The sequence below is a fragment of the Leucopleurus acutus genome, assembly GCF_964270905.1.
Source record: "Leucopleurus acutus genome assembly, chromosome: 5".
Classification (NCBI taxonomy): Eukaryota; Metazoa; Chordata; class Mammalia; order Artiodactyla; family Delphinidae; genus Leucopleurus; species Leucopleurus acutus.
Window position 1 is genome coordinate 58,760,084 of NC_139147.1, and position 21,754 is coordinate 58,781,837.

Sequence of the window (21,754 nt, forward strand, 5' to 3'; positions counted from 1 at the left end):
CAGCATGGGGATTTCTAAGAAGCAACGCTGAGGGTTATACACTAGATCTCATAATATACTTTAGTAGGTGCAGACAAAAATATAAATGACTTGTAAATATTTGGGGGTTGTTGGACTGTATCCTTGTGAGGCAACCTTGCCTTGAGGCTGGGCTCTGAGAGGCCTGACTCATATTAGGGTAACATTAAAAAGCCTTTAGTTTGGGTTTGCAAGGCTCTCTGCTAGGTCCCTTTAACATTCACTATATAGTAATGAGGCAGCTTCAGTTTCTGAACTGGAGCCGGTGGAGGTAAATTGATTCCTTTCCTCGGAAAGCTAGCTTGAATGTGGCAACCAATTCTTCTCAAGCGGGAATGTAAGGGGCTGAAAACTGGCTTGGAGGTACCTCTGGATGTTCACCTGCAGAACAACTAAAAATGGACAAAGAAAACAGCGATGTTTCATCCAAACCTGCTGATGTGAATGTAAGTACATCGAGAGACGCCTTCTTTGTTACTCGAATGCCATTTATTGCTGACCCTTTTAGTAAAATGAGACTGAGTTACTTTACAGAAATAAAGGAAACAATAATAAAATACTTAGCTTTCCTTTGGAACTTAATGGATTTTACAAATTTGAGCTTGTTTTAAAGTGCTGTACTTGGCAATTGATTTGCAGCTGTTTTTCTAAAACTCCAGGGAAATGGTACTGATCTCTACACAAATTCCACTTTAAAATTTAATCAGGGCTAACTGAGACTGCCTATAATGTGTTCCCACACTTAAAGACCAAACCTTGACCTTGTCAATTCTACATGGGCTAGCATTTCTGTGTGTTTTCCTTTTTTACTTCTTGGGGGGAATATTTGAAAGTAGCTTGACACTATAGTCAAGTCATCCAACAACAGAATATTTTTCTCTTTAGAAACACCATCCTCAGTCCTGCAGGACATCACATTAGATGAGATCTGGTCTAGTTCAGTTTCAGCAGGAGGCATATAAGCTACATTTCACTCCAGGGGTTGACAGGAGTGTTTGGCAAAAAGAATGAGGGAGCCATGAATAATTTAGAATGTTCTTGGCCACATATTATCCCATTAATTGGTAGGATTAAAGACTGGAAGACATGTACTTTGTAGGGAACAGTGAGAGAGAGAGAATGAGAGCATTCTTAGAGGAGAGCTCGAAAGATTATTTCTTTGGAACTGGTGCTCCATATTCTTGCCTTTAAAAGAATGTGTGTTTAAAAGTTATTTTGTCACTGAAGTTTAGTTACCCTGACATGTATAAATCTCTCCTTCAAAGAAGTTAAACTCTCACTTACATTATTAAAGAATTGACAGCATCAAATGACAGAGGATAGAGGAAAAAAAGAGGAGGGGAAAGAGTTAAATAATGTATTTTTTCCTGTTGCACAGAACACCTTGCACTAAACCCGGTAATTTTCTAATCTAACATGAGTCCCCTATTTCATTCTTTATTTTTTTAATCATTCTTTCATTTGTATTGAAAACCTGAGTCACTGACCAGTTCAGTGGCTGGCTTCGAAGTGCATGCTTGTGAGGCAATGGTAGAACAATCAGTTTGATCCTTGTCCTGCATCCCTACACAAACGAGAGCATCATCCTCACATTTTTCTTCCTACTGAAGCTGAATCCAGCCTCTGTACCCCAACACTGAATTAATTTTTGGAGACAGAGTTTTGGGTGAAGTAGAAAAGAATAGCTTTATTGCTTTGACAGGCAAAGGGAGCCACAGTGGGCTAATGCCCTCAAAACTGTGTGTTTCAACCTGGAGAGGGTAGTGAGGAGTTTTATAGTCATGGTTCAAAGAGGGCATGATCAGCTCGTAGACAATCTTCTGACTGGTTGGTGGTGAGGTAACTTCTGGTTCCAACCCATCTGGGGTCTATGTGTTTGTGGGCAGCATACTGTTAATTTCTCCTACCTGATGGGGATTTCAGTATCTGAAAAACAGCTCACAGATGCTGTTATATATATCCCTTGATGGGGAACCAGGACCCTGCCCCAAGGCTGCACTATTGTTTCTTTTGACTTTTCCTCCCTTGTCTCTGCATCCCCTCCCTTCCCTAATTAGCAACTGTTTGAACCAGCTTGTTGGAACTCAGGGGAGGTCATGGAGGCTGAATGAAGCCTATTTCCTGTAATCAAGAAATGGGGGACACAGAAAGGCTTTTGTGCCCAGGAGTCCCACAGGGTCCTGCTCGGTATCATTACCACCAGGTCACGAAACCATAATTAAGAAATCAATTAGTTTCTCTGAGGAACTCACTTCTATTCTTACTTTCAATCTGCCTCAGCCCAGAAGACACTGTGGGAGAAAAGCTATATCGTACAAACACACACATCCCCAGAGTGGTGGACAGATGAATCAACCCCCATAGAATCCTGTCTGACCTTCAGGTCCTCTAGTCTACACTCCATAAAATTCAGGCCTATCCTCTACAGTGTCAGTTTAGCAGAGTTGGAGAGTTGAGGGGACCAGTTGAGGACCTGGGAACCATATCACTAGAGTTCATATACCTCCTGTTTTTTTCTGATTGGTCTTAACTGTGTGATTCAATGCAAGTCAATGCTTATGTAAATAATTTGGCTTATTTAGGCTTTTTAGCACCAAGATTCTCCTGACTAGGTGGTTGCATTTAAGCTCTAGACTACTTCTAACTGTTAACACCTCTTTCATTCTTTTGAAGATATCCAATATCTCAGTTCAGGTGGTCAGTGTCCAAGGGAAGCTGCCAGGGAGACGACCACCGAGAAAACCCATCAACAAACCCAAACCCAAACCCAAGAAGCAACTCAAGAAGAAAGCTCCCTTTTGGAACGTCCAAATCAAAATCATTCTCTTCACAGTATTTTTGTTCATCTTAGCGGTCGTAGCCTGGACACTGCTGTGGCTTTATATCAGTGAGTTGAAATCTGTGTATCTTTGGGGTTAAGGCTTGCCCTGTGAGTTCTGCATCAGCAATGCAGGCCCGATCTGACCTTGGGGGTTTCTGATAGAATTTTCTTATTTCTCAGACTGACAGTCATTTTCAAAACTGTTGAGGTTTTAAGGAAGAAGCCAGAATTGTCTTTCCCATTTCTTCTTTTACCACCACTGCTTTCTTCCCAGAGGAGCAGAGATGGGGGAATAGGATGAGAAGAGCTGAGGAGAATGCTCAGGAGCTTCTGACTGGTTCAGAAGTGTAATGCATTTTTAGCTTTAAAAAATGAATGGAATGCTAAGCTGTTTTATTTCCTCATCCACCCACTGCCTGTTTCTAGGCAACCTTAGATTTCTAGCTCCCTGAGCTTCATTTTACTCATGCATCTTTCTCTCCTCTGTTTTGTTTTTTTTTTGCGGTACGCGGGCCTCTCACTGTTGTGACCTCTCCCGTTGCGGAGCACAGGCTCCGGACACACAGGCTCAGCGGCCATGGCTCACGGGCCCAGCCGCTCCGCGACATGCAGCATCTTCCCAGACCGGGGCACGAACCCGTGTCCCCTGCATCGGCAGGTGGACTCTCAACCACTGCACCACCAGGAAAGCCCTTCTCCTCTGTTTTATGTTTTTATTTATCCAATTGATTGTTTTTGTCAGTCTTATTGATCCTTTTGGATAGGAGTCATAACTAAGTTCTTCCTTAGAGAGTACTTACCCAAGCAGCTCAGTAACTACAGCATTTATTGATTTATGTTGGACTTCCCACCCTACGCATATTAATATACTTGATACAAGATATGTGTACTCTCAAAGATATTAAAATTTGGTTGGAAAGCTAGATTTATAGGCAAAGAATGAATGAATATTGTCTTGAACAGTTCAGTTCATTTACATATAGAAATTGACCACCTATAATTTGTGTGGCACAATATAAGATATCAGGCACACCAAGATACATCTCCTACCTTCAAAAAGCTCACAGATGCATTTTTCTACTTTCAAAAAATCTCATAGTTCAGTACTAGAGAGGGAGTGTGAGTTGACTTTTTTTTTTTTTTTTCTCAAGCAATTACTTTGCAATCACAGAAGGGAGACATCCAACAACCTGCCCAGGGATAGAGTCTAGATAAGTCTTCATGAACTGGTTCTTGAAAATTCATTTGACACATCTTGGGAGTGCCCACTATGAGCTGAGCTCTGTCATAAGCATGGAACAGAGTGGTAGACAGGAAAGAATCTGTCTTTACAGACTAGTGGGGGCTGTCAAGTCAATGAGCAATTAAGAAAAACACAAAAGACACACAACCCCAATCCAGAGCAAACCAGTTTATTTCCCTTCAGCTCTCTGCCAGCCCTAAACTGATATATTTGCATTGCCCTTGCATTTTTGTACAAGGTTTCGGGACATCATTGTGAAGAGTTAACTTGTTGGTTGTGTGAAAATCAGTTAAGGGCATTTCAGCAAAACAGACCAGTACAAGCAAAGGAAAACTGGTATAAGTAAGTGAGAATTGTTCAACAAACAACAGGGGTTAGTTTTGATAGATGAAATTTGGGCATGGAGGGTGGCCTTGAGAAATGTTAAAAAACAAAAATTGAACCAAGTAAATCTGATGATCTAATTGGCTTTATTCAATGGCTCATGAATCTGGCAGCATCCCTTCTAGTAAATAAAAGGGCTTTCTGAGGGGGTGTACAAAATGGAAGGTTTTTATAGGCAGAAGGAGGGTGGAGCAAGGAAGCTATTAGCAAAAGAAAAGAAAGGATTGTTTCAGGCCAGGCCATCAAATTTGGGGGGAAGGGAACAGCAGGGTCTTTATCATGTAGATTATCACACTAGTGTTGATCAGGAAATTTCTGTTTAAAGGTCACATTCCTGAGAGAATGTGAAACTGTAATTAAGTCTTGGTTTGCAGTCTTGGGAGCAAAGGACTCCATTTGGGGCTTGTGATTTTTTTTTTTTTTTTTAACAGAAATGAGATGGACAGCTCATCAGGAAAACCATGTGTTACTGAACATAAGTTTGTGTGCTCAACACACAGTGAGACCAAACGAACCAAAATGGAGCTTGGATCAGAGAAAGGTTTATTGCAGGGCCAAGCAAGGAGAAAGGGTAACTCGTGCTCAGAAAAACTGAACTCCCTGATGGTTTTGGAGGAGAAGTTTTTATAGACAAAATTTGGGGTGAGGACTGCAGGATGTATGACTTTCCTCAGATTGGTTGATGGTGAGGTAACAGGGTGGTATTCCAGGAACCTTGTGCTCATCCTGAAGTTATGATCCTCCACCTGTGTGTGGTCTTAGTTCTTGCAGAAGAACTCACAGATATTGTTATGTATATTACTTGAGGAGGAATCAGAATCCTGGACTATAGTTTCTTGATTGTTCCTTTGTTTCTGCATTCCCTTACTTCCCTGATTAGCAGCTGTCTGAATCTGCTCTTTGTATTCAGGAAGGTCTAAGAGGCAGAAGACTTTTTTCTTTTTTTTGCAAATAAGAAAAAGGGAGACACAGAAAGGCTTTTGTGCCCAGGATGGCCCCACAGGGTCTTCCTCAGTTTCACATGGAGGGCTTGTATGTTAGGCTGAGCTCAAGAGTTAGACAAATGTAATCTGGTTGAAGGCTAAATTGATCTCTCTTGCATTGCTTATCCCTTGATTACTTACTGATAGAAGAAGGATGTGTGAGCTTCTAGGTAGAAGTCATAGCTTTCATTCAAATTTTAAAGAATCTGCAAAAGAAAAAAAAATCTAAGGACTTTCTTGGTAAAATCAAAGACAAAAACAACTATTGCTTTATACAAGAGGCCTAGTGAGGCAAGGTGATTTGTCCAAGGTTATATTGAACTTGGGTGGCCTCGGCCTGCAGTGGCTTGAAGTAGAGTTTTGGTTCCCATCCAGGGACTGAGCCAGGAGAGCACCGAATTCTAGCCACTAGACTAGTGGTCAGTGACAAGGCCCTGGCCCTATGGCTTTGCAGAAAAAAGAATTCCCACAAAGGCAGAAAGTAGTGAAACAAGTAAAGTATTTATTAGGGGAAAAAGAAGTACAGTATGTGTGGATAGACACATGGGCAGGCTCAGAGAGAGAGTCGCGAAGTGGCAGTTAGAATCACTCTTATGGGGCATTTCTTCCATGTCTCCTTTGGCCAATCATTTTGATTTGCCTAGTTCAGAGTCCATATTTGGTATATCTCAGGATCTTTCCATGTGCGCGTGTGCATCTCTTAGCCAAGATGGATTCAACCAAAGAGGAGTATGGGTAGATTTGGCCACTTGGAGGTCTACGCATGTGTAGGCGGAGAGGTCTCCTGACTTTGAGAATAAAATATGTGGTCTCTTATCTTCTATCTGGGCAGGACCCAGTGTCCTCTCTCGATTGTCCTGTTATTCCCATCTGGAGTATGGTCCACAGGGAATGAACTCAAACTGTTTGCCCTGAGGGCCCATCTATCTCCTGCCTCAACATAACTTTTGTTGAACCTAAGTTCATGTGCCTGATGTACAGTGAGGCCAAACAAATCTAAATGTCGGGGTTTGGAGCAGAGAAAGGTTTATTTTAAGGGCCAAACAAGGAGAATGGACAGTTCATGCTCAAAAGACCCTAACTCCCTGATGGTCTTCAAGGAAGAGTTTTTAAAGGCAAATTTTGTTGGGGAGGGCTATGGAGTGTGTGACTTTCTTCTGATGGTTGGTGGTGAGGTAACAGGATGGTATTTCAGGAATCTCAACCATCAGCCTTCTGGTTCCAACCAGTCTGGGGTCTACGTGATTGTGCTCAGCCTGAAGTCACCATCCTCCACTTGGATAGGTCCTTAGTTCCTATAGAAGAACTCAAAGTTATGTATCAGATTATTAGGTTTACCCCTTAAGGAGGAACTAGGACTCTGCACTATTGTTTCTTGACTGCTTTTCCTTTGTTTCTGCATTCCCTCACTTCTAATTAGTGACTGTTTGAATCTGCCTTTTGGAACTCAGGGAAGGTCTGGGAGGCTGAAGCCTTTTTCCTACAAACAAGAAATGGGGAAAATGGAAAGGCTTTTGTACCCAGGAGGGCCTTGAATGGTCCTGCTCTGTTTCAATCCCCACTTTTCTTTGCTACTCCTTAATCTTGAGGTGAACAAGTACAGGACAAGAAAGGGAGTAAAGTTTTGGTTAGAGAGCTTAGACATAAACTTGGCAGAGAAACTCAGTTTTAGGGGGCTCAGTTTCATAACTTCAAAGAACAAATCTAGGACAGGAGCTCAGGCCTCTGGTCCCTTCCCCACTCTCCACAGCCTCACTACACTACAGGGCTAATGTGAGCCTGGATGGGTCACACAGGGAGGCTGTTCCCTGTCCTTCACAGAGGCTGCACCTTCTTTTTAATTCAGCCATCACTTATTTAGCATTTCCACGCACTGGGCATTGTGCTAAGAGAGATTATTCCCTCCCTCTCTTCCTCTCTCTCTTCCTTCCCAGGAACATTTACTGAGCTTGAAAGCTAAGTCAGGCACTCGCTACCCTGTGCTAGGGGTTGAAGGACAAGAATTTACTGTTCTTCTAGAAAGACAAACATGCAGAAAGAAGCTATGATACCTTGGGGCATGTGTCACAGGAAAGAAAGGTACCACAGCCATGAGAGCCTGGGAGTGATGCCTCATACCCGTAAGACCTTGTAACAAAAAGGAACGGCTGAAAGGAGAGCCCCTCATCTCCCTAGGCTATTCTCAGGTGCCTGAAGGCATCTCAGACACAGCAATGTCTTTGTCTGTCTTCACAGCAGTTTCTGGCCCACCTGATGCCCAGTCCCATGGTCTTCCCTGGGCAGAGTTTTTGAGCAGGAGTTGATCTCAGGTGGCCTCAGCCTGCATCAGCTTGAAGCAGGATTTCAGTTCCCTGGCCAGAGTTTGAAGTCAGGTCACAGCAGTGAGAGCACCAAACCTTAGCCACTAGACCATGAAGGCCAGTGGCCAGTGATAAGACCCTGGCCCATGGCTTTGTAGAAATGAATTTCCACATAGAGACGGAAAGTAGTGAAACAAGTGAAGTGTTTGTTAGGAGAAAAAAGAGTAAGTGTAGATAGACACATGGGTGGACTCAGAGAGAGAGAGATGCACCCTCGTGGTAGTTTGAATCACTTATATGGGGCATTTCTTCTGGGTTTCCTTTGGCCTATCATCTTGCTTTGCCTGGCTCTTCCCACCAGGGAAGTCCAGAAGAGATGTTATTAACTACATTTAGAGCTTCACAGTCTGTAAAATATGAAGCTGCCTAGGACTTCCCTAGTGGCACAGTGGTTAAGGATCTGCCTGCCAATGCCTGCCAATGCAGGGGACACGGGTTCAAGCCCTGGTCCGGGAAGATCCCACATGCTGCGGAGCAACTAAGCCCGTGCACCACAACTACTGAGCCTGCACTCTAGACCGCACGAGCCACAACTACTGAAGCCCGGACACCTAGAGCCTGTGCTCCACAACAAGAGAAGCCACCGCAATGAGAAACACGTGCACCGCAACGAAGAGTATCTCCCGCTCAGAGCAACTAGAGAAAGCCTGCACGCAGCAACAAAGACCCAGTGCAGCCACAAATAAATAAATTAAATACAAATAAATTATTTTAAAAAACTGCTTAAAGAAGCTGTCTAAAATAAAATCATTTCAGGAGCCCGATAGTGCCATATATCAGACAATGCCTCACTGTCACACAGATGGAAAGACTCCTAACCACCTTCTCTCCTCTCTTACAGGTAAGACAGAAAGCAGAGATGCTTTTTACTTTGCTGGGATGTTTCGCATCACCAACATTGAGTTTCTTCCTGAATACCGACAGAAGGAGTCCAGGGAATTTCTATCAGTGGCCCGGACCGTGCAACAAGTGGTGAGGTGATGGGGGGATCTTCAAAGGCTGGGGAAGGTGAGGTCAGGGGGTAAGGGATGAGGGGTTGGGGTTACAGTGTCACAGGTGAGCAGGGTGGATGAAGGAAGAACTCAGGGAAACATGGGATTTAGCTCATCTTGGTTGTAAGATAAAATTGTTTATTTGATAGAATTGCTTTTTTTTTCTCCTGAAATTAAAAAGAAATGGCTCTCTGAGCTTCAGTTTTTCTTATCTCTAAAATAAAAGAATTGGATCAGGTGATATTTAAAATGCCTTCCAGTACAGAAATTACATGCATACTGATTAATTCTGTAATCCATACAGATTTATTTCAACCTTGATGCACTGGCATCTCTTCACTTAAAAAAAAAACAAAAACCTTTCCTATTGTAGAACTGATAAGTATTTATTGTAAAAATTTATAAAATTTACAAAAGTACTTTAAAAATATAATCTCCTTTAACATCATCTCCAGAGATAGAGCCCCTTTTGATTCTGGACCACGTAGACACAGGACATAGGGCAATATTGGAGTATTAGTAGATATTCAGTTTTATAATCTGACTTTTTCCTCTTAACATAAGATTGCATGTCTCTATGCAAGTTCATATTCTTTAAAAAGCATAAGTTTTGATAGCTTCAAGTTGGCAAGTCCCTTTTTATTGGATATTTAAGTTGTTTCCAATTTTTGCTATTAACAGATAACACTATAACAAAACTGCCATGTAAATTGTTTGTATCTCTGATTACTTCCTTAGCTGATTTCCTAAAAGTATAATTGGTCACACAGAAGAATATTTATCATGGCTCTTGGTACCTATTACCAATAGAAAGTTTCTGCCAGTTTGCATCTGCACAGTAATGGAGAGGGTGGCCTAGCAGTGGCGACTCTCCTGCAGTGACAGGCGCTCTGCAGTGTAAAATGAAGAAGGGCTGAGAGAGAGAGAGAGCGAGCAAAGACGGTAGCAGGCATAGTGGCTTTTATTGATTGAAGGCCTCCTATATACTGGGTAAAGTGTAAAACCCTTTATCATTTCAATATATCAATTATCCCTCAAATTAGCCCAAGGAGATGGACATTCTTTTAAAATCTCTCTACCATTTTTTCCAGTCCCAGGCAGTGTTCTTCCTTCAACACCCAAAGCCATTCCTCTCTGCTGCTGAAGTTATCCTTCAAAAATAACATTTCTCCTTTGGCTTAAGGATATAATACTGATTCTTAAGAATAGCCAGATAAAATACTGATTCTTAAGAATAGCAGGCAAGCACTTTTCTAAATCTGTCCCCTGATTGTCCTAGTCTCATTCCTTACCACTTTCTCCCAACAGAAACCTTGTGATCTAAGGCAGTCATTACTTGTGTTATGAATAATCATTGCATTTACATGTCTGGCAGCCCTGGTTTCTGCTGCTATTCACTCAGGACCTAAAGCCATCTGTCCAATTTCTATGGAGTGAAATTCCACCCGTCATTCATGACCCATCAAAAAGCCTCCTTCTCTGTGAAATCCTCCCCGGCCTCCTGCAGAGTCAATGCTGGCTTTGTGTAGACCCCATTTGTATAGTTAGTATTGCACTCAATGCATTTTATTATAGTTATTTAACATCCCACCCAAAGAGGTAGGCATTTTGATCACCACTTTACAGATTAAAAAAGAGAGAGACAGAAAGAGAAAAACAAATACCGTACGCTAACACATATATATGGAATCTAAGGAAAAAAGAAAAAAAATGTCATGAATAACCTAGGGGTAAGACAGGAATAAAGGCACAGACCTACTAGAGAATGGACTTGAGGATATGGGGAGGGGGAAGGGTAAGCTGGGACAAAGTGAGAGAATGGCATGGACATATATACACTACCAAACGTAAAATAGATAGCTAGTGGGAAGCAGCCTCATAGCACAGGGAGATCAGCTCAGTGCTTTGTGACCACCTAGAGGGGTGGGATAGCGAGGGTGGGAGGGAAACGCAAGAGGGAGGGTATACGGGGACATATGTATACGTATAGCTGATCCACTTTGTTATACAGCAGAAACTAACACACCATTGTAGAGCAATTATACTCCAATAAAGAAGTTAAAAACAAAACAACAAAACAAAAAAAAAAAGAAAAAAAGAAAGAGAAAAACAAATACCGTATGCTAACACATATATATGGAATCTAAAAAAAAAAAAAAGGTCATGAAGAACCTAGGGGCAAGATGGGAATAAAGACACAGACCTACTAGAGAATGGACTTGAGGATATGGAGAGGGGGAAGGGTAAGCTGGGAGGGACAAAGTGAGAGAGTGGCATGGACATATATACACTACCAAACGTAAAATAGATAGCTAGTGGGAAGCAGCCGCATAGCACAGGGAGATCAGCTCAGTGCTTTGTGACCACCTAGAGGGGTGGGATAGGAGGGTGGGAGGCAGGGAGATGCAAGAGGGAAGAGATATGGGGACATATGTATATGTATAGCTGATTCACTTTATTGTAAAGCAGAAACTAACACACCATTGTAAAGCAATTATACTCCAATAAAGATGTTAAAGAAAAAAGAGAGAGAGACAAAGAAAAAGAAAAAAAAGAAGCTCAGCAGGCCTTGGTAATGTGTTCTGTGTTGCACAGTGAATTTAAACTCCATGGCCCATTTTTTTCCACAATGCTATATTATTTCTAAGGTTTTTCGTTTTTTGTTTTTTTTTCCTGGGCAATTAGGTGATTTTGCTATTATGTAAAAAGGGGACTACAGGAGGAGAAGATTTGGCAGAAGAAATTGGTTTTAGAAATGCTAAGTAAGGGCAAACAGTCAATTGACTGAAATAGCTCTCTTTTGAGATCCATTTATGGTGTTTTAAAAGATCTGGGTGTGTCCCTGGAAACGAGAGTTCTGCAGTGGGATATGGAAGTTGGACTGTGGGCACCACGCGCCCTCTAGCGGCTAATATACATTTTCCGTGGCGTGCATTGGTAGAAAAGAGGTTGGGCAGAATACCTTGTAAATACGCTTAAAGGAATTTCGCTTATTCATTGTGGAGAAAATTAACTTTTGGAGTAGGCAGAATGCAGCAGTTAAGCTTGGTTAGGGTGTCTAAAGACAGCAATAAATGAATAAAGGTAGCTGATTAATCTTCACAGAGAGCAGAATGACAGTAAGTAACCCTGATACAGGAAGTAAGAATTTATTTGAATTCAAGGAATAATGTCTGGGTTTGGCCGTAGAGGCCTTTAGTTTGAGCCTTGCTTTTCACCTTGCTAACTGTCAGAGCTTGGACCTACGGCACACTGGGTATCATGAGAGGAAGCCAATTTGAAAGACTTCAGACATCTTGGTTCTTCTTTTGCAGGTAAACCTGGTTTATACAACATCTGCCTTCTCCAAATTTTACCAGCAGTCGGTAGTTGCAGATGTCAGGTAATGAATGTCCCTTGCTTTGGGACTTCTATGTTCACTGCTGTAATACCTCAAAAGGCTGTGGAAGGGCTGAAAGAGCGCCATTCTCAAGTAACCACTTGGGGGCAGTTGTGGGTTAATACCCTTCTAGCACAATAGCAACCGAACTCTTTTTTTACCCCTTTTATTTATTTATTTTAAAGACTTTATGTATGTATGTATGTATGCATTTATTTTTGGCTGCGTTGGGTCTTCGTTGCTGCACGCGGGCTTTCTCTAGTTGCGATGAGCAGGGGCTACTCTTCATTGTGGTGCACAGGCTTCTCATTGCAGTGGCTTCTCTTGTTGCGGAGCACCGGCTCTAGGTGCGTGGGCTTCAGTAGTCGTGGCACACGAGACTCAGAAGATGTGGCTCGGGGGCTCTAGAGCTCCGGCTCATTAGTTGTGGAGCATCGACTTAGTTGCTCCGTGGCATGTGGGATCTTCCTGGACCAGGACTCGAACCCGTGTGCCCTGCATTGGCAGGCGGATTCTTAACCACTGCGCCACCAGGGAAAACTGCAGCTGAACTCTTTGTCATGCTATCATGCTGAGTTTTTTTCTTCATTTACCAAAGCCTGCTCTCTTTCCAGAACTGGGATCCTAGACCTTTGTATTAATGCCACTGGGCAAAATGACCATAAACACGTCTACTATATTGGGTGAGGGCAAACAGAAAACACAGACCAGTCAGTGTCTCTCAAAATATGTTCAGTAAAAAACTGGTCACTAGAGATCTTCTGAGCAAAGAAGGATCCCATGGTCAAATAATTTTTAGGAAACTTTGTGTGCCTTGTACTGTATCCCATCTCCCCCCACCCCTGATATATCTGCAGAGATTCACAATCCGTTTGGGCAGATTAAAGGCACTGAGAAGTCTTGGAGTAAAGCAATTTGTTTCCTCTCCTTCACCTTCCATTTCCCAAATTATGTGCTATAGAACACTACCTTATGTTTTTTTCATAAAATATGACAATATTTGTGCAGGTAGGAGCTCCTACTCCAGGGTCAGATTGAAAACCAAATTAGGCTGATTCCTGACTTGCTACTCAGTAGCTGTGTGATTTTGAGTTGTAGATGACCTTAATTTCCTCATCTGTAAAACTGGAAGCATAACAGGACCTTCCTCAAAAGATTAAATGGGATAAAGCAGATTTAGCACTGTGTCTGGACATGGTGAGGTATCAAACATTCTAACTGTTGTTATTTGTAATAGCAGTGAATACTGATTGACATCCATAGAAATAGTATATTCTCCATGGAGATGCAAAATATACTAACAGTTCTAGATTTGAACACAGCACAAGAATACACATACCATGATGCTTTCCTTTCCAAATTCCCATGATAGGAGTCAATGGCTTCCTAAAGAAGGAAGTTAGTTGAAAGATGAACTTGAAAGATGTTGAAAGATGTGTCAGTTGAAAGATGTGTCCATTGGCCTCACCTTGAATTTATCACTTGGGTCACTGGCTCCTTATGAAAGTCTACTGCCTAAGAGGTATCCCTGGACTTCTTTCTCTTTTCACTACAGCAGTAACAACAAAGGTGGCCTCCTTGTTCACTTTTGGCTTGTGTTTGTCATGCCACATGCCAAGGGCCATATCTTCTGTGAGGACTGTGTGGCTGCCATCTTGAAGGACTCCATCCAGACGAGCATCATAAACCGGACCTCCGTGGGGAGCCTGCAGGGTCTGGCTGTGGACATGGACTCTGTGGTACTAAATGGTGATTGTTGGGTAATTCTCCTTCAAGCACTCCTTCCTGCAGCACTCTTGATACTGTCGTTGTCGTAGTCAATGTTGCCGTGAAGTACAGTCTTCCCTCTATATCCACGGACTTCGCCTTCGTGGATTCAGCCAACCATGGATAGACAACATTTGGAAAAAAAATTCTAGAAAGTTCCAAAAAGCAAAACTTGAGTTTGCCACAGGCTGGCAACTATTTACACAGCATTTACACTGTATTAGGTATTAGAAGTAATCTAGAGATGATTTAAAGTATACAGGAGGATGTGCATAGGTTTTATGCAAATACTATGCCATTTTACATAAGGGATTTGAGCATTCATGAATTTTGGTATCCTTGTGTGTCTTGGATCCAATCCCCTGTGGATACTGAGGAATGACTGTATTCTTCTCCACAATCCCAGTGGAACAGGATTAGCTGAAGACATTGGGGGTACATTGATAAAAGAAGTTGCTAAATGTTATATACAGTGATTAGACAATAGAATTGGGGTCAGAATACACATGAAAATGAATTTCTTAAAGCGTACCCTTTTCTATATTTAATTTGGCTTCATGCATCTTCAAACTAAGGCTCCAAGGGATAAGGTCCTGGAGAAGGAAAATTTTGCTGAGGTTTACCTTCCTTGTTTCTTCCCTTGTTCAGACAGAACTGTGCCTGTGTTCTATAGTGTGCCCCAAGGCTCCAAAATGGCCTGCCCAAAACACAGTCAGAATGCAAATTCCGTCATTTATCTTGACAGTAAAGTGGTTTAATTATTGTCTAACCCAAAATTTATGCAGTTTTCTATTTTGATTTAAATTATATATATATGTTAGGCATATAGTAGGTTGATAAGTGTTTGTAATAAGTAATGAATCAATAAAAAATCTCTAGTGGAAAATTCTGTACCACATATACTACTTCAGATATAGAACCAATTACTACCATGTTTAGTTGCTTTTTTATCTTCAGAAAATGTTTAAAAGTTGTTACCGCAGATGATTTCAAGCACAAAAGTGAAGAGAATTGTTTAATGAACTCTTACACACTTTACTCAGCTTCAACAACTATCAACTCATAGCTGTCCTATTTGATGTCTAAATACCTAAACAACCTCCCTTTTACCCCCACAGGATTATTTTAAAGTAAATCCCAGATATGCTGGATTGCCTTTAAAGGACAAGATATTTTTACTAAGCAAAATTCTAACAAAATGAAATGCTGGGACTGATAGTGTTCTTTCTGTGTGCTTTTTCAATGCAGCTGGGCTTCGGTCAGATTACTCTTCAACCATAGGATCTGGTAAATTATGTCTGTGGTTTCTCCCCTGCCCTCCAACCTCCCCATCCCCAACTGCCTCCAAATCAGTATCCTTTTTGGCTGTAGTTTTCCTGTTCACATGCTGGTGTTTGTGAGTGTTCTTTCCGTTGCAAGTGACAGATATAGTGTATTCAAACTAGCTTAAGCACAAAAGAAACGTGATTGCCTCATATAACTGGGACATACGTGGAATATGCTGGCTGCAGGCATGGTTGGGTCCAGGTTCTAAGATAAAATATTATCAGGACTCTGCATTTTTGTTTTCTTCTGCTGAGACTTCATCAAGTGGGTTCTTCCAATGTGGTGGCATAAATGGCCACCAGCAGATCCAAGCTTATGATTTATCAGTTTAGCTCCCATGGTGGAAAAAAATCTCACCTGTATTTTAGAAGTCCTTGGGCTGAGTTTCATTGTCTCAAATTGACTGACGTGCCCACTCCTGAAACAGCTGCTTTGGCTCTGATTGGTCAGTCTGGGTCGTGTGCTCACTTCTGGACCTAGGGTGAGTTTAACCCCAACCAAGCCACATGTACAGGGTAGGTGTAGTTTCTCAAAGTAAAATCTAGGTGCTGTTATCAGAAGAGATGAGGGTGGATTCCAGGCTGGCAAAGACAGCAGATATTCTCCATGTGAGCTCTTTTGCTCTTTACTCTTCTATAAAGATTTCTAGAAAAATCATTCCTAAAACAAAACAAAGCAAAATAAAGTGCTGTCTCCACAGACAAAGGCTGCTCTCAGTACTTCTACGCAGATCACCTGTCTCTCCGTTACCCTCTGGAGATTTCGGCAACCTCAGGGAGGCTGATGTGCCACTTCAAGCTGGTGGCCATAGTGGGCCACCTGATCCGTCTCTCAATAGAGTCCGTCCAGATTGAAGCCGACAACTGTGTCACCGACTCCCTGACCATTTACGACTCCCTCATGCCAATCCGGAGCACCATCTTGTATAGGTATTATGCAGGCACTCTGGTTGGCAAGTGAAAAGAATTTTTACAATGTCTCTCTTTTGCAGTATCTGACTTGCCCTTGGATTTTTTTAAACCATTTTTGTATATACTCATGAGGTCAAAGATTGACCCGTGCCCCGTTTAGTGCCCCCTGTATTAGCCAGAGCCTATCAGACACAGTGTTTGCTTTTCACTTCTAGCATATAACAGTCAAAATCATTGGGAACTTCAGTCAATAGTTTTGATATATATTTCACATTTTTTTGGTTTAATTTTACTTTCATTGCAATCACAGTGAAGGCTACTGTTTCAATAGAATGTGAGAATGAATATTCTATTATAATTGCATAGCATTAGTAAAACAATTTATTTTCCTTATAAAGATAACACAGTGTTTATTGTGAAAATGAGGTCAATCAGAGAAAACAATGTCAATTATCTTCCATTCCCATTACCCAGAATAAATGTCTGTTATATTTTTGCATACATTCTTTCATTCATACGTGTACATAATTACACACACGTATACATATACATATCCTAGTATTTCTTACTCACTAGTAGACATCTTTTTATGAGTGCTTAATATTTTGGTAACCTAGTAATGTCAGTTAGGCTTTATTAAGAATTTGCTATTTTTACTCGTTGTGCTAAAGGGCATATGAATTATCTTATCATTTTAAATGGTGTTTATGTATGTATATAATAGTATTTTATGTAAGTATTATTTATTTATATTTTGGTGGTGAATGAACATGTTAAAAATTCAAACAGTGTCTAAAGATTTGTAGTGAAAAGTAAGTTTGTCACTGACGCTCACCCCTCAATCACTGTTTTTGGTTTCTTTTCACTATTCCCAGACATATTTAGTTATTATCTCATTTAATCCTCACCACAATGCTATGAGGAGTATACTGTTATTATTACTACCATTTCAGAGTTGGGAAACTGGCATTTATGAAGAACTAGTTACTTCATTGCCCAGTTAAGTGATAGAGCTGAGTTTTGAACCCAGTTTTCCCTAGTGAAGAGCCCATGACTTTAGCTATTAAATACCCTGCCTGTATACCTTGTTTGCTCTCAAGGAGTGTCCAGTGACAGCCATCCAAGAGAATTCTTCATTAGTCACTGGACAAAAATTTCTGCAGCTATATCAGCTCCGCTCCATCTGTAGTCCCTTCTGGCCACTAATTGATGAAGACCTGGCTGGTAGAGTCTGATTCACAGGAACTGTGTGGATGGCCCAAGAAATGTGTGGAATTAGTGGTGGATGGAGGTCCGATACTCAATAACCTATTATTTATGTGCTTTTGTTTGGTTATCTGGTTTCAGAATTTGTGAACCCACAAGAACATTAATGTCATTTGTTTCGACAAATAACCTCATGTTGGTGATATTTAAGTCTCCTCAGATACCAAGGCTATCAGGAATCCGGGCATATTTCGAGGTCATTCCAGAACAAGGTAAGCTTCCCCAATTGAAAAAAAGTCATGAGAAATACTTATTATGGTAGATACTCCAGTCTTATCTCTCCCAAGGCTGTGTTGTAATACTAGTTGCATTAGTCAGGACCCTGAGTCAGGTTCAAAGAGGGAGATGGTATTAGTTATTCCAACAGAGAACTTAATGTAAAGAACTGTTAACTCAGTACAGAGGTGTTAACTGGGTAACTCAAAAGGCAAAAAAACAGAAACAAAAAAACAAAACACAAAAAAACTGTAAGGTATCATGGATGTAACACATGTAGGAAGCAACTAGCACTGTAGATCTAGAGGAACAAAGGAAAGGAATTGGAATGATTACAATTTAGGGCTTGGAGGAGGGGGAGGTGGTCTGTGTAATGGAACTCAGACCTATGCCCAGCTGGTGTTGGTGTCTATAAATTCGGAGGCAGGTGTTCATGAACCTGGGACCCAGACCTTTGAGGAGAGGGTGCCAGACAGCTGAGCTGGGTTCTTTTAGGGAGACACAATAAAGCGGAAGTTGGAAAAACTGCTAACAGATTCAACTCTGTTACAGGAAGGAAGAGTAGCTGCAAGGGTGAAGCAGCATTGCTGGGGTGACACTCCCAAGAATAAGAAACAGAGTGAAGTCTTATTCTTCCCTCTCCAGCCTTCTAGTCTCCCTTTAGCACCCCCTACAGGCAGAGCCTATCAGGTAGTGAAGGACAGAAGTGGTTTGTATAGTCCAGCCCAGCCTTGCAGAACAGAGTAGAGAGGGGTGGGTTTGGAGCTGAGGGACAATAGCTCAGTAACTAGCACATTCTTTCATGAATTCTCATTTATAGTAATGCACATAAGTGCCATCCTAGAAAGTGCTCATGATGCAAAACCCAGAGGGTTTTTTTTTTTTTTTGGCGGTACGCGGGCCTCTCACTGTTGTAGATTCTCCCGTTGCGGAGCACAGGTTCCGGAAGCGCAGGCTCAGCGGCCATGGCTCACGGGCCCAGCCGCTGCGCGGCATGTGGGATCTTCCGGGACCCATGTCCCCTGCATCAGCAGGAGGACTCTCAATCACTGCGCCACCAGGGAAGCCCAAAACCCAGAGGTTTTAATGGGTTTTTCTAGTGAGCAAAAAGTGACCTCCTCTTTGTTCTTCTCTTTTTGACTTGGGTTGACGAAGTCAAACAAAACAAAATGAAAAGAGCCTTCACTGAAACTCTAATGTTTTTGTAATATTTGTTGCCTTGGAAACTGGTCAGATCTTACAGGTCATGTCTTGGTAACTTCTTTATGAGCATCAACAAAGCTAAAGGGGTCAGAATGGGAGATGGGGGTGAGGAGGGAAGAGAATTGGGCTTAAGTAGATAGTGAGAGCTACAGGTTCATCACTATTTTAGGGCAGTGGCTCATTTTGATAGGTTTTTCTCTGTCAAATTATTACAAAACAAAATGTAAAATTGATTTATTGAACTAGATATTTGAGATAGTGTTAGGTTGAAAATTATCTGTAACTCCAAAGGTTAAAAATAGAATTATAACAGAAATATTATAGTGGAATTTGTCTATCCACTCAACAAATATTTACTGAGCATCTGTTGTATGCCAGAAATGACTGTAGGTGTTAGGGAAATCGTAAACAAAATAGAAAGAAAATCAGTGCTCTTGGGCTGCTTATATTCTAGCAGAAGGATGACCATAACAGTAAGAATAGACATGTAGATTGTCTTATTTAAATAGTATAACACATTATGAAAACTGGATATCTCTTGAACAACAAATACACACTAATTTGAACAAAATTAACTCAGAAGCTTTAAAAATATATATTTACAGTGCTGTATGTCAAAATATACATACAGTGTTAATATGTTAATTATATCTCAATAAAACTAGAAGAAAAAATATATTTAAACCATGTTTTTTAAAGAAAGGAATAGCCTTCTATAGATCTGTAACCAAAATAAATGATCTGAAATAGCCAGGAGATGGAAGCAACCTAAGTGTCCATCATCGGATGAATGGATAAAGAAGATGTGGCACATATATACAATGGAATATTACTCAGCCATAAAAAGAAACGAAATTGAGTTATTTGTAGTGAGGTGGATGGACCTAGAGTCTGTCATACAGAGTGAAGTAAGTCAGAAAGAGAAAGACAAATACCATATGCTAACACATATATATGGAATCTAAGGAAAAAATGTCATGAAGAACCTAGGGGTAAGTCAGGAATAAAGACACAGACCTACTAGAGAATGGACTTGAGGATATGGAGAGGGGGAAGGGTAAGCTGTGACAAAGTGAGAGAGTGACATGGACATATATACACTACCAAACGTAAAATAGATAGCTAGTGGGAAGCAGCCGCATAGCACAGGGAGATCAGCTCCGTGCTTTGTGACCACCTAGTGGGGTGGGATAGGGAGGGTGGGAGGGAGAGAGATGCAAGAGGGAAGAGATATGGGAACATATGTATATGTATAACTGATTCACTTTGTTAAAAAGCAGAAACTAACACACCATTGTAAAGCAATTATACTCCAATAAAGATGTAAAAAAAAAAAAAGATTTGAAAACAAGTATAGACTTTGAACAGTATATTAGCTATACATCCATAGGGTACTATTTTTTTTAAATAGTTTAATTTCAAAAATATATAAGCTTATTGACCAAGAAAATATGCATTTGTAGTTAAAGAAATGTATGCTGTCTATTTCCCATAATCTCACAACTGCAAATCATTGTGTGTTACTGGATATTTTTTTCAGAATGTGAAAACACAGTGTTGGTCAAAGAAATCACTGGCTTTGAAGGGAAAATTTCAAGTCCATATTACCCAAGCTACTACCCTCCAAAATGCAAGTGTACCTGGAAATTTCAGGTAGCCTAGTTTTAACAGTATCTTAGAAAAATATTGCTATCCTATTTTTAGTAGCTATTTATTTTTGAATTTAATTATACTTATTTTTTAAATTACAAAAAGAATGTCAGTTAATTTTATAATATTTAAACCTTATTAAAATATATTATCTAGAACATGAAGGTTTGTTGTAATTTCAAGCCGCTGCTCACAATTAACTGCTTTTTGCAGACTGGGGCTTATTTGTCCAGTTTCTTACTTTGTATTAAAAAGAGCAAAGACATTGTTATAGGATCAAACAGTTTATTTTATTATGGTAGAGCTCATTTATTAATTTTTAATTACTTCATCAGCATTATAATGAGAATAATAAAGAAATAATAAATTGAATTAGGCAATATATATTTCAGCTGTATAAGCAAATTGGAGTGTAAATTTATATGAAGTACATATGTCTCCCTCTGGCGCTAGACAGGTAGTCCCTGGTTTCTGTTTGTTTCTCAAAATCTCAGTGTCTAACCTATTTTTCTTTCTCCAGCGTTATATTAATGTGGAGGGAGGTCGCCTTTGCTCTTTCAGCATATACATATGAAATCATTTTTGTGGGGCATAGCAGTTAGATGTCAGTGACAAGCAGTGTCTAGTTTGTATTCATTCAACATATTATTATTAAATGCCTGCTCCGTGTCAGGCAGTATTCTGAACACTGGGATGCATGAGATCTCTCTCTCTCTCTCTCTCTCACACACACACACACACACACACACACACAAGCTCTGCTGTCATGGAGTCCTCTATAAAGTAGGGGGAGACAGGTGACAAAGAAATAAACAAGTAAAATACATGCAGTGTGTTCCATGATGGTACAATGCTATGGAGAATACAGCAGGGGAGGGGCTCTGTAGCTGAGTGGGGGGGTGGTGGGGGTGTGAAAGGTAGGAAGTCTGGGATTTGTTGTCTCAAGTAGGATGGTCAGGGAAAGCCTCACTGACAAAGGGACATTTGCATAGAAACTTGAGACACGATGGAACTAACCTGGCGTGCTGAGGGTAAGAGTGTCCCGGGCAAAGGGAAGAGCTGAGGCAAAGGCCCCGAGGAGGCAGGAGAGTGCTTGCTGCATGTAGGGTTCGTGCACAGTCCTAACAGTTAAATATTGAAATGTTTTTATTATACCCAAATCTCTACCTACTAGTAGGCATCCTTAAATTATTTTTTTATCATTATCCCAAATATTTAAAATATAATGAAGACAT

General features: G+C 40.9%; 1 protein-coding gene across 2 annotated transcripts in view; it reads left to right on the plus strand.

Moving 5' to 3' along the window:
* Positions 1 to 416: 416 nt before the first annotated feature.
* The window catches only part of TMPRSS7 (transmembrane serine protease 7), a gene marked incomplete at both ends in the record, with an annotated part of 48,684 nt that continues 27,346 nt past the window's right edge, over positions 417 to 21,754 (plus strand). Inside the window, 9 exons of one of the 2 annotated variants that reach the window (XM_082839469.1) lie at positions 417 to 464; positions 2,692 to 2,905; positions 8,651 to 8,781; positions 12,116 to 12,183; positions 13,736 to 13,929; positions 15,196 to 15,234; positions 15,974 to 16,202; positions 17,532 to 17,662; positions 20,410 to 20,522. In XM_082839469.1, coding sequence (XP_082695595.1) covers positions 417 to 464; positions 2,692 to 2,905; positions 8,651 to 8,781; positions 12,116 to 12,183; positions 13,736 to 13,929; positions 15,196 to 15,234; positions 15,974 to 16,202; positions 17,532 to 17,662; positions 20,410 to 20,522 — 1,167 coding nt within the window. Of the gene's footprint in view, positions 465 to 2,691; positions 2,906 to 8,650; positions 8,782 to 12,115; positions 12,184 to 13,735; positions 13,930 to 15,195; positions 15,235 to 15,973; positions 16,203 to 17,531; positions 17,663 to 20,409; positions 20,523 to 21,754 lie in introns of those variants that run through there. The other variant, XM_082839470.1, reaches the window with a different exon arrangement.